Source organism: Diadema antillarum, unplaced genomic scaffold (assembly GCF_040938485.1).
Source record: "Diadema antillarum isolate AM-2024a unplaced genomic scaffold, OU_Dant_1.0 scf00000008, whole genome shotgun sequence".
Lineage (NCBI taxonomy): Eukaryota > Metazoa > Echinodermata > Echinoidea > Diadematoida > Diadematidae > Diadema > Diadema antillarum.
In genome coordinates, this window is record NW_027270897.1 from 5549933 (window position 1) to 5563784 (window position 13852).

General features: G+C 40.6%; 1 protein-coding gene across 1 annotated transcript in view; it reads right to left on the reverse strand.

Moving 5' to 3' along the window:
- Positions 1–13852, reverse strand: part of LOC139719068 (spectrin beta chain, non-erythrocytic 1-like) — a 78244-nt gene that overhangs the window by 38667 nt on the left and 25725 nt on the right. Inside the window, exons 5-8 of the mRNA XM_071630513.1 lie at positions 12742–13030; positions 6119–6419; positions 2058–2175; positions 31–353 (exon numbers count right to left, since the gene is read on the reverse strand). Of these exons, the coding sequence (XP_071486614.1) occupies positions 31–353; positions 2058–2175; positions 6119–6419; positions 12742–13030 (1031 nt within the window). The remainder of the gene's footprint in view (positions 1–30; positions 354–2057; positions 2176–6118; positions 6420–12741; positions 13031–13852) is intronic.

Genomic DNA, 13852 nt, shown 5'->3' on the forward strand with positions numbered 1-13852 from the left:
GCTGCACGTCAAACCAATCGCACAACATACCTTGCGTTGATCCTCTCAATGTCATGGTAGCGCTCCTCCTCCAGTTCCTGGGCCACGGCGACGACGGCGAAGACGCGCTCCTGGTACGCCTTGATGTCCGTCTCGATGGCCTCGTGCTTCTTGGCCGCGGCCTCCACGGCAGGCAGGTCGAAGCCGAAGTTGTCCTGGGCCACCAGCCGCTGGTTCTCGCTCAGCCAGGTCTCCCGCATGGCCGCCTTGCGGTCGAAGCGGGCCGCCAGCTGCTCCAACTTCTCCTGCCGGATCAGCTCCTGGCGCAGCGCAAGCTCGCGCCCGTGCTCGGCATGCTCCAAGTTCTCCCATGCCTGGAGGAACGAAGAAAAGATGACCCTTGGTGACGGAGATGCATTTGGCTTCTTCTCTCAACCAACAATAGTATCAATATTACTTGCATAAAGACCACGATACTTGTCTAACTTGCAGTCAACATTCTATCAATCTTGAATGTCTGACCAGTGGTGCTTCTCAATGGACCAGTTTACCAATATATTCAAATTTTATGCATGCCTTTCTGACAATGGTTCTTCTTGACAACATGAAAGCTTGCCCAAGGTTTGCCAAACATAGCAACAACTAACGCATGCAAACTGGATTCCAAGTACTGAAAAATGTTTCTGAGGTACGAGTTTATATAATAACTCATTTCTACGTCAAGACACAAGAAACATCCATAAATGTTTATGTTAGTAAACCTCTCTATGCATCAAAGGTGATTCATGTTTTGAAATTTTTATCATCTGGAACATAATACATTTTCAACTGATAAGCAAATTGTGAGACTTATCTTTCTTATACAAATGGGCAAAATTTCTCAAAATGACAGATTTGTACAAAACTGTGCATACATTAGCAAGCTTTCCTTTCCACACTTACATAACCTCTCACATGGCATACACAGGAAAGCTAAGTTGCTCTTTTTTATTTTTCAGAAATTGTCCAGATGGAAATATATGGACTCTAGAGTTCATACTGGTTCTACAGCTGGGGATTTCTTTTTCTCAGCTTAATACACCCATTTGTGTGAATGATTTTAATACATGGTCACAGATTACATGACTGCATATATTTTCCCGCTGATTCTTAATCTGCCACTGTTGCGTAATATTGAGGACAATTTTTATTTCCATCATCTCGGAGGCTACATTGCATTTAGAAATCTCATCTGTTACCTGTACTACACTTACAGAGCACAGAAACAGACTACGTGGCTTTGTATCGGTGTGTGTCTATGTGCATGTGTGTGTAGTGGGAGCATGTGTGTGTTTGTGTGTTGAACAGAGAATGCAAAAGGGAGGGATCTGTGTGTATGTGATGTGTCACTCAGCATATGCCAATTACAAGCGTGCTAGAAGCGGAGGAGTGGGCAACCATATGTCAACCTATATTCATTCCCTCAATGCACTCTAGAAAGGATTCTGATTCTCTCGAATGCTTCTATACAACTTCCTCTCGGTGCCTATTGGCTGTGTGCCCTTCCCTCATCTATTGAGTGTGCTCAATGGGGGATTACTTCCCAAACGTTTGATTTGTGGGGGATGTTCTTCAAACTGCAACGTCAACAGCCTGCATATCAATCAACTACATAAATATGTGTGTATTTCACCAATGTACATCCATCTTCACAATCTTCTACAGATTTAACACTTTTATCAATTCCCAAACGTTTGATTTGTGGAGGATGCTCTTCAAACTGCAGCGTCAACAGCCTGCATATCAATCAACTACATAAATATATGTGTATTTCAACAATGTACATACATCCATCTTTACAATCTTCTGCAGATTTAACATTTTACTGAAGCAGATTATCACACAAACATGGTAAGCAAAGCACCCCACCCCTTGTCCACTAAAAATCAATTTCATTTACTACAGCTCATCAGAGATTATAAGTGTAATTTCTCCATGATTATACATCTTCAGGGGCACACTTCAACTAAAATGTGCCTGCTATGGTACATCATACTGTTACTTGGGTGTGTTTTGGGGGACTGGGTCCATCCACTGACCTTGTTGATATCATGGACCAGCTTGCCTTCCTTGGGAAGGTAGGGCTTCTGGTTGTTGGCTCTCATCTTGCTCTGGATGGTGAACAAGAGCACCTCAAGGTTGCCCTTCTCAATAAACCTGGGATGAGACACATAGAGGGGCAATTACACAGACAGCAAGGACAACATTACAACAACAACAACAACAACAACAACGACAGAGGGAGGGGAGAATGAGAAAGAGAGGGACAGACAGACAAACACACAGACAGACAGAGAAAGAGAAGGAGAGAGAGAGAGGATAAAGAAATAATACAGTTTGCCCAAAACACATGAGGAAAAAAAGAACAAGAACATTCAAAAGGTAAAAAGGATTTTAGGCAAACAATAAATGAGTGAGCACAGGGATATTGAGCGAGGGACATTAGCAAAAGGACATAAGAACACGGCAAGGACATTCATACAAAAGATACATAGATAAACAGTAAAGTTGGGAGATTAAATGAAACATACAAAGGACAAAGTTACATACAGAGAGAGAGAGAAAAAAAAAAGAGAGGAAAAAAAGCAGACGAGAAATTGAGATAGACAAATATAAAATTGGAGTCGGTGGCAAACAAGAGAGGAGGAGAGATATTTGAGACATGAGGTGGGTGGAAGATATTGGATTACAACCAGAGACAGCACCAGACAGACACAGTTGGAGACGCGGAGAGACAAAAGGTTAAGTTAAAGGAAGAGGAGATCCAAGACAACAGAAAAGAGATAGACAGAAAGTGAAAGAGAGGGAGAGAGATTGAGAGAAAGCAAATATTAACAATGCGGAAAAAAAAGACAACTTAAGGGTTTACTTTATCACTCGATCAATACAGACCACATTGGTCAAGATGTGCTGAGCATGCCTCGCTCATGAGGCACTGTGTTTTCTGTCTAGGCTGGGGACAAACATGCTGGCTAGGATGATTACTCTTGTCTTTTTTTCTGTTTTTTCAATCTCTTCTTCTTCTTTTTTTTTTGTAATGTACCCTGCTCGGTTTGTGCCATTTCAAGGCATGGCCGGCAGCCGTTGCATGCTCTGCATTGTGCAACATACTGGAGCATGCCATTCTATTGGTTGCTTTATGTCGAGAAGATTATAGTCTCCCGCCATTGTAATTACAAGTCTCTTGCATTTGAGACAATTTTGTGACTGTTCAAAGTCCAGGGAGGGCAAAAGAAAATCAAATCAAATGATGCGCACCCATTTTCTTTGTTCAGTTTGTGATTTACATATATCCACTGCTTTCAGTTTATGTCATCTTGCGCATCGGGATCCAAAGTACAACATGGAACCAAAAGCAAACTAGCAGTAGAATTGCATTGTATATATCTAAATGCCATTTATCATTCTAGCTGACAGAAATGAGTCTTCCAATTGTTGTAGTCATGCGACATGCACTTGCAAGCCTACTGACACTGTTCCAGGTAAATTGAGTAAATCTCTGTCTGAAAACACACTATGTTGACAAGCTACATGCGTGTTTATCTTTTTTTTTATCATGCCACTTACAATAACTCATTACTGATGGGATTTTGGTGGGTCCTGTATATGGTTTATGGAAATTTCTGAATCTTGATTGACACAGAATAACTGATTTGTTTGCTCTTCTCTCCCCTCAGCCTGCTTTACTCTTAATACTTGTATCTGATGTGATGTATTAATCAAATCTATCCCCTCCCCCCCCCCCCCCCCCCCCCCCCCGTTTGCTTCTCTGCCTAGCAAAACAGCAAGTCTCTACCAAAACAGTTTTTACCATGTCACTGCCATAATTCAGCCTAATTTGATGTATATTCATTTGTTGTTTTTAATCAAGATAAATCTATGTCTGAAGGAAATCTCTACAGTGTATCCAATAAATGAGCAGGGTTAATTGAAAGAAAGGGAAGAGAAAAATCTCATAATGACCAAAGTATTTCAACAAATGCAAAAAGAAACGAAGATAAAACACAAGGAGAGTCATCCAGTCCAGCACTGCCAGCACGATATGCGGCACTGATCTTATTCAATTTGTGGTGGCAGCCATCCATATTGGGTTACGGCTGAGAGATCATGGGGGGTGGCATATCCGCATCCATCATAAACTGGTTCTGGTGTTAAGGGGAGTCTCTCTCATTTCTGGATGCTGCTGCTCCATCTTACCCCCCCCCCCCCCACACTCCCAATCTGCCCCATCCCTACCTCCATCTCCTCCCCACCCACCTCTCATCCTACCCATAACACATACATCATGTCCCACCTGTGCCTGTCACACAGGCTCAGTAATGCCCACGGAATCTCCTCATCGCTCTGGGATGAGGAGACATTGCCTGGATACCGGGCTATTTACATCATGGCAACGATATACACACACATTATGAGACAAGGTGATCAATGAGACTATCAAAATATCTGGAATTGCTCCATCTCAGTTTTCTAGAGACGGTCAATGAAATTGCTCCAATTGAAACAAACATACAAAAAAAAAAATTGATAACAAATGTGCTCTGAAATTGTTGCCATAACTACATATTTAGATGGGCAATAAAATATTAGGTTAACAACCCTATACATACTTGGCTATGGTCAGGTTGATATTAGCAAATAATCACCTCAGCAATTGAAATAACATCAATAAGAACTAAAAAGCAATTGAAATAACATTAATAAGAACTAAAAAGCAAAATTGAAATAACATTAATAAGAACTAAAAAAAAAAGAAGAGCTAAAGTAGGTAACATTTCTTTGGCATACAATTTATAAATGCCAATTAGTATTTCATAAACAAAAGTAACCCGATTCTATTGGGCACCTACTGGTAACACTTCAGCCACTTTGATCAATCTCTACTAATTAAGTAAAGGGATTCTTAAGCTAAAGTTTCCCTTTGAGCTGCAGAATGTACTTTTATAGCACACATCTCTTTAATTTGTAAAAAACAGGAGAAAAAACATATTTAGCATCTCTTGCTTCTGCAGACTTTCTTTCCCTCATTTTAAGTCTACAAAAAAACTAGGCTTTCTAGGAAAAAGATGGTGCTGGACCCAGGGATTTGACTTTGAAACTCTGCCAGACCCCCGGCATCTGCATTCGTCCCGAAGCTGCCACAAGAGAGCACATAAGCTCGGAAATGACGGAGCGATGCAGACAGTGAGTCTGAATCAGCTTGGGCACGTGGCCACGTAATCAGGGGCAACGGTGGCGGTGGTGCTGCTATAAAAAGCGCAGGAGGTGAAGAGAAGGTCATTCTTCTTCTGCTTCTACCTCTTCTTTGCTGGAGTGATCTTTTATTTTAAAGGTTACATCCTGTGTTACAAAAGGCCTGATGACATGGTCTTTGAGGAATAGAACATGGTGGGAAGGGACCCCCTTCATTCACTTGAGACTTGAAGGAGAAGAAGCCTGTTTCTTTGACAGTGTGCCATCCTTGGGCTATTAAAGGTGACTGTAATGCCATTCTGTCATCGCCTGGGAGTCATTCATATCAAATGACATAATCATGTTGCACACACTCATCCTCCTGGCCAAGTTTTCCTATCGCGACATGGAGCCCTTGTCAATTCCTCAGGAAAAGGGGATTTTAACTGACGTAATATAATTTGACAAAATAAAACAGCAACGTCATATCACCAACTTGGTTTTGCGCAGAAAGTACCCTTTTATCTTAGTATTACTTACTGCAATCTGTGCCACAAAAAATTTTCTCCTCTGTTCAGACAATACTTTCATGTCTCCTAAATGACATACAAATTTCTCAAAACTCATGAACTGTTCGACTTTAAACGTCTTTTGGCAGGCAAAAATTTCATCCTCTTCTGGAAAAATGTCTTTGGTGCATCCACCTCGAAGAGTTTGACAGAGCTTACGTGCTCATATACATTTAAAAGAATATATGTTGCTCTTTTCAGTTCCATCATCTTGTGATCCACAGCACGGTGTTTACAACGCTGTGGGGTTTTCTGTGCCAATCGGCACTCAAAGCTCACAAGAGGTTATCCCAACTTGAAAATTTATCATTTAAAGGGATATATGCAGAGCAGCAAGCAGAGGGTGCTCTAGAACTCACTTGGGGGGTTTCTCCACTGTTCTGTAGGTGTTGAAGGCCAGCAGCTGCTGCTGCACGCCTTGCAGCGAGTTGGCAAACTCCCGGTCGTTCAGGATCTCGATGGTCTGCTTGATCCAGCGCAGGAGGTCGGACGTGACCTTGTCGTACTCGGTGATGAGCTTGTCGTTGTCGATAGCGCCGCTGATGACCTTGCCGATGCGCTTGCCCGACACCGTCTCGGCCTTCATCTTGGAGAAGTAGTGGTAGTAGGTGACCACATAGGTGATGATGGACTTCTCATCGGGATGGTCCACGGTAACATCTACAGAACAAAGATTTTATCACCATGATAGTAATTAGGCCCTACACAGTTGATGGTGTAAATGTTGAAGATCTCCTTAAAAGATAGGCCCTAATACTTAAAAAAGGAATAGAAAAATACAGAACTGCAACTATTGTTTTGGCAGAAATTCCATGTGTACACATTATAGTATACAGCGTGTCCCAGAAAAAACAAAACCGGGTTTCCATGCAACTTTCTATTATTGAAATCATACATTTTCTTTATGAGATATACATCAATGGAAAGATAAACTTTTCTTCTTTCATTTGATGTACAACTTAATATTCATTGTTCATGCATGACTGAGTTAGAACAATGAAAAGTGGTGCTACCAAATTATCATTTTCATGCGCAAATGGTGACTTTAAGTTAATTTTTCAGACTTTTAACGTTAAGTTTTCGAAAAGCAAAGTTCATAACCCAAATATTTATATTTTCTTCTTTCATATGAGACCTTACTCGTCAAATATGAATAACCCATGCTTGAGAAAAATTTGTATGAAAGCATGCTTCATTTCTACCAATTCTATGGATAGTCGAAGAAAAGCATTCAGCTCTCCCGACTTAGCATTAGACAATGGGCTCATCTGAACCATTGAATTCACACAAAACAACTGCAGTGCTACAGTGAATGTTGTTCGGGGGAGGGGGGGGGGGGGGGAGGGTATTTACAGAGAATGCTGTATGAGACGGACAGGCCTTTGTTGTCATTTATTTAGAATATTAAATAAAGCTATGAGACGTAACCAATAATTGAAGACTACTATCGTGAGTATTCCCAGGCTGCATGCAGTCCAATGGCTACTTGAAATCAACATTACATCACTGATCCACATTTTGATGATTTAATACCTCAAACTTATTTCACTGTTTTTATTCCTCTCTACATTTCCCTCACGCGTGGTTAGTCCTTCATCACTGACAGGGTTTTGAAGTTTTTGAAGGGGGAGGTGAAGCAGAAAGAGAGGGTACATCACTTTATTTGTCACTGAACTTGCGCTTCTAACATTTAAAAGTACGTGCAAGTGCAGGGCAGAAAGTCGTCTTTTTTGAGGGGGGGGGGGCTGGGAAGGTTTTTTTAGGTCCGTTACTCCCACCCCACCTTCCCAAATATTCCGCTGATGAAGACCCTTTGCTCTGTAGTTAGCTGCATGGTCAGGCAAACTCATGATTACGTGCTAATTTACGACCCTATTCACAACCGAGTCGTTTGTAACATTCCCTTTTACCCCCTCCCTTCATGTTTGTGTATATTCATTGAAGCATGAAGGCTATTGTTATCTGCCAAGTCGGGCAGGCGTCGGGAAAGCTAACTGCTCCTTTTTTTACTATCTATCTACTTGGGTAAAATGTAAGGATATTTTCAAATTAAGTTTTCTCGAGCAGGCGTTGATCATTTTTTACTCATGGGATATCATATGAAAGGAAAAAGAATGGATATTAAAGCTACAGTGTATGATTTCATTTTTTGCAAAAGATTGCTGCATTCAAAGTCGCCATTTGCTCGTGCAAATGAAAATTTAGTAGCATCACTGTCTATTGTTCTAACTCAGTCATGCATGAATTATGAACAACGTGTTGTGTATCAAATGAAAGAAGAGAAGTGTAGCTTTCAATCCATGTACATCTCATAAAGCAAATATATGATTATGATCGCAGAGAATTGCAATGGAACTCGGTTTCATTTTTTCTGGGACACGCTGTATAGTGTACGAAATACTGATGCTTCCCAGGCAGCTATATCCACTGTATAACATTTAAATACTAAATAATTACATGGGATTTTTGCTCTAGTATAACTAGAGGTTATGAATGACCAAAAAAAAAAAAAAGAGAGAAAAAAAAAAATTAGGCTAGCTTTTAAGCAGTGTGGGTGGGTATACATCTCTAACTACCTGATGTTGTTTCAAGAAAGTGATCATCATGAATGAAAACAATTGTACACATATGATTGGGTTATAGAAGTCACAAGTTCTACATATAAACAGATGAATGTTCAAGTACAATATCACTTTTTGTACAGTTCATTGGTAAAGTTTATACAAAACTTACTAATTTTGAATTGTTTTTACATTTAACCAGGAAGACCAAGATTCTGTGATGACTGAGCAGCATTCTTCTTTCTTTCTTTTTTTTTTTTTTTGTCTTTTTTGTTCCTTCTTTACCCACTGGACATAGTCATTTGTCTAATTGTTGTAGGAACTGGCTGAAGTATAGCTCTTTTGCCCATAGTTAGATGGCTGTAGATTCATCTTGCTGTCAACAAGATTATGAGGAGGTATCTTGGTTCTGTCGGATCAAAATCTATTACTGGCAGCTAACTGTACCATGTCAAATTTGTGAGTGATACTGCAGCTTGGCAGGTGGACGCAGTCAAGGGGAAGTGTATGTGGTGGTCTGGAAGTCCCGTGAGACTGACCAGGTCAAGTTTTGTTTTCAGATAGAGTCTTGCAATTTACATCCCACATGCCTGAGTTTCATCTCGCCTGGCAGGGGACCAATTAGTGACAAAGATATGAGCTGCTGAAAAGGAAGACTAGTCCTAATCAACTAGGCAAGACATTTGATAGAATCCTAACCTTGTCATATTGGGGGGGGGGGGGGGGGGGGGCGGCGGCGGTGGTGAGGGGGTTGAGGTGTATTTTTAAAGTATATTTCAATGCTCATAGGCACGGTGTCAGATTTTGCATATTCTATGAATGCAATTTTGATTATGTGATTTGCTCCTCAAAAGCACTGAATGAACTGAAAAGCTGCATACTGCATGGCTAATAAGATGATAATACAGCCAAAATATCTGTACTTTAATCTGACTACGTTAACTTGTATGTTTTACCAGTTACTATTTACCTGGTCTTTCGAAATATCCTTGACCAAAGTTTCTCATCAATATCTGTACTGGCACAGTATCACTGTTATCTTTTCAGACTATTATCAACATTCAGATTAAACACTGAGCAAGAATGGCTGTATCATAACATAGCCTTCATAAAAATGAAAATTAACCTGTGTTTGCTTCCGGTATTTGCTCCTGGTATTTGCTCATCAGGTAAATGCTATCAAAGTATAATCACACAACTTTGAATGTACAGCATGATGAATACCTGGTATGTGCTTTTGAACTTTGACTATGCATACAATGTATATAATCTCAATAATCCTTATTGTAAACATGGTATAAACAGGGTTTTGTGGTCGCTACCTTTTAAAATGCAAGGATATCTTGTAGCAGACAAACACAGGGTGCCCCTCCCTAAACTCTTCTCTTTGGTCTGTTAAGGAGTGATCCATGCATCTGGATCATGTAAATACCATCCCTCATTTGATATGCAAACACCTTCCCCGACTGCACAAACACGCCCTGCATGTACACTATATGACGGCAACCAACGTGGCATGCACGCACGCGTTATATTATGTGCTGCACAACTCCCTTACATGCAATTAGTCTATCAGCCCCCATCACTTTTAACAGAAAGATTCATATTTCTTTTCAAGGTACCTCTATCATAAGGGGTATCATGGACCCTATGTATAAAGTGTGTATGCTCAGAAATTTTGGAGAAGGGAAATAATTAGCAAAATTGCACTGATTCATGCCCCACTTCTAAATTGCATTGTACATGTGACAAGAGCTTCTTGTGAATGAAAACCTACACAAACCAAGAAACATCTTGCCTTGTGTGTTTCTTTGTAATACTGGGACTGAATTTAAGGTAGGAGAGTCAACACATGAAATGAAATTTGCAAAAATTCACTAACACCTAGATTTATTACCTTTGACCTTTCTGGCCAGCTCTTTCTTGCTCTGCAAAATCACTTGCAAATACCCATGCTCTGTCTATACCACATGATGTAGTGTCAAGTTGGAACCCTCAAAGCATCTCACCCTTTATTGATACTTCATGAAAGACTTTGGTTGTTCTCCCTCTCCTTGCATCTTTTTTTTTTCTTTTAATGTTTCTACTTCATGTGATGCTTGTTCTTGTCAAAAACATTTTACTTCACCACTGTAACGTGACCGTTATTTGCATTGAAATCTCAAGACGGGTTTCTCTTGGGCGAACGTTGTTGATACGAAAAGCAGCATTCTCATTTCCAAACAAGCATGTGCGAACAATGCGCGAGGATGCTACCCCCAAGGACCGGCCGATTGAAGCACTGCCACACAGGAAAGTGCAGGCCAGGAATAGGTCACAAGCGTGCCGTACCCCCATCCGCCTCCCCCACTTTTGATAGGAAAGTCCTATATTGAGCCTGATGCAGCGCATGCTGTGACGTCAGGACGGATGCAGGAGAGGGGAGATTTTCACAGCTTCCATGCATGCTGACACATAATGATACTTTTAAAGGCAGCTGCTGCTCTTTACGTCAACATATGATCCTTTAAAAAAATTGAAATGACAGGACCCATACAACTGGACTTTTTGAACTATCAATTTGAATACTGCCATATGAAAGGATAAGATGCAAGAACTTAAGATCATGCTGACACAATTGTACTCTTTCATGTTTATATGACATGAAGATGCAACTGAAATGAGCAAGAGCAATTTGGAAAAAAAAATAGACCTTCATCAAACTGAATTTGCTAAAGCAAAGAAGTCATGTTATTTTTTTAATAATTATTGATTCATTTCTTCCCATGAATGTTCCTCCTCTTAACGAATCGTTCAGTAGTGTCTCATAAAAGGTTGGCCCTTTAATTTCAAGGCGCAGCAAATAGCGTGGGTCTGCTCTGCAGATGCGAACAAATTAGAACGCGGGAAAGGAATTGCCCTGTCACGGTAGATTTTGGGGGCTCTCTCTCACCAAGATGCAATGTTTGCGTCTGTCGGTGGAAAGGGTGCCGGAATGCGGGACACAACATATTCATCAGGAGATGAGATTTACGAAATGGAAAAAGAGGTTTACAGAATTGCCGACCAAACTGAGTAGGGGGAAAAAGAAACAATGAGAAAAAAAGTATAGATATTTTGAAGCGTAACCAAAATTGAGACATCCTGGAATTTTTGAACAAATTATGTTTCAAGAAGCACTTCCCTATTTTTTAATTGTGATATTTTTCCGGTTTTGTTATTGTCATCATACATTTGCAAGAAAATATTTCCGTCAATCAATCAAGAGTTAAATCCTTCTGGGCAACCAAATATTACACCAAGATTGCAACAGCAACTCGTTTGCATATCATTCAATTTTATTCTTCGCTCTCCACACACAATGTGTTGGTGCTATCATAGTATATATGACACGTCTAAAAGTTGGAAAGTGATGTGTTGAAGTGATGAATTTTTTGTGACGATGCTACAGAGTTTTGCCAATGAACTTGAGCTGGAGCTTGCGAATTTAATCAAACCCAAACAACAAATACTATGCTGATGCAGAACCACATCTAATATGTGACACAAAGAATGATACAAAACTCTTGCATGTTGTACATGATATCAGCCCCAATGATATATTGAAAACCAGTGCATTAAATCGGCAGTGGTTTCAACAACTGTAGATGTTCTCTGTAGTGTGACTGTCAAGACATTTTCATGTTCTGAGTGAAAGCTCTTACATTTTGGTTCCATCATTATTTTTCATTCAAATTCTGTTTCAATTTAGAAAATGTACCATTCAACAAGAATTTAAGCTTTCTCTTGTACCTCTAACCCCCCCTCCCCCATGAAAAGATATATATGCCCACTGTTTTTGAATGTGAATTTGTTTCAATGATGCACTAAAATACCATTGCTGTGCACACAAAGATGGCAAAGAGAATGCATGATCAATCGAGCTCTTAAGTGTAATTCACAGATGATTACACAAATCACTTCTGGGCTATTCATATGTGCATTTCACAGAACCTTAGAAATGGTAATCTCATTTTCTCCCCAACAAGATGAAAATTTAAAAAAAAGAAATGTAAAATGGGCTGTATGAGAAATAGACCAATTTGTTTGGGTACTGCTTTTTATGGTAATTTCTAACTGGGGGCTTCAAGTAAGCTTAACAAAAGATAATCTATGCACTGACATAGCAACACATCTGGCTCATTGCATAACCCATTGAAAGTGCTTTTGTTCTTCTTTGGAAGCCTCCCCCCCCCCCCCCCCCCCCCCAGTTATGGCAACTATAAGTTACAGTGCTCTGAAGTCGGATTCATCTATGCTGTATGAGGTAATGTACACCTATAGAGAAAGACTATTTTCCAGCAATATTTGCAAGGGATTAGTGAAAGGAGTGGGGAAAGGGAAATAACTCCTCAAATGCAAGCATCACTCATTTTTTCCTTTTTTCAAATCATATCACTCACCTTCGGGGTCCAGCAGCTTGGCCAGCCCCAGCTTCTGCTCAGCGACGTTGAAGGCATTGTTGAGGTTCTGCACTGGCTGGACTTTGGTCAGTTTGTTGTAGTCGATGAGGTCTGGCCGGTGCTTGTGGATCAGCGCGTTGAATGCCAGTCCGTCGCGCCAGCTGGTGGTGAAGTTGCGAATGTTGACGTTGGAATAGCCGGCCGTCTTCATCTGGCACCAGAGGAGGAGGGCATCCTTAGCCGATCGCGTCTCTTGGTTGTCTTCATCCTCAAAACTGATGTCTTGAATCTGTGATTGTTAACGGTGGAGGTATATAACAATGGCAAATGTCAATCAAAACAAATATATAGCACTGTGTTGGTGCCAATGTACAGACTGCAACAAAGTGCAATCACTGATGAGCAATGAGCACTACACCAGTAATGACCAACACTGACCAATGAAAAAACAATGCAACCCTCCATCCTACCGTATCTCTTGCACACAAACAACACTTTGTTGTTGTTGTTGTTGGATGCATTTAATGCTTCCACAGGCAACAATATCCTTATCAACTGCCATACCTCTAGAATGGGAAAAACATTTGATTAGCATCAAATACGAGAACTTCATTTGTGTATACAAGATTTTGGACACTAAAGGAAACTTCTGGATTCTACGCAACTTTCTTCACCACTGATGGACATAAATCTGCTAGTCTTTTAAAGCTCGGAAATGTTAATACTCACGAGGCGGATGAAGTGAACCATTCCATTGGTATTATTGCGGTAGGGTGGCATAATCATGCTAACAGGCCCGGCCTGAACCACATCTCTCAGTCAAAAGAAATGGGCAGAAATGGGCAGTACACGTCTATGAAGGGTTTTGCCTGCTTCAACCAACAACTTTCCCATAGAGGAGGTTGCTAAAAAAAGACCTGGGAACTTTGCTAGTTTGACACTGGGACGCGCAGCATTGTGTGAGGGTGTTGGCAGGCTTTAATGATTGGCAAATGGGTACACCTGCGTCTTCCCAAGAAGCAATTAATCTCAATTATGATGTTGAACCCCCTGGTCAATGATATTTTACACATTCTGTTGTTTTGGTATTACAGCACTCATGGATGATACC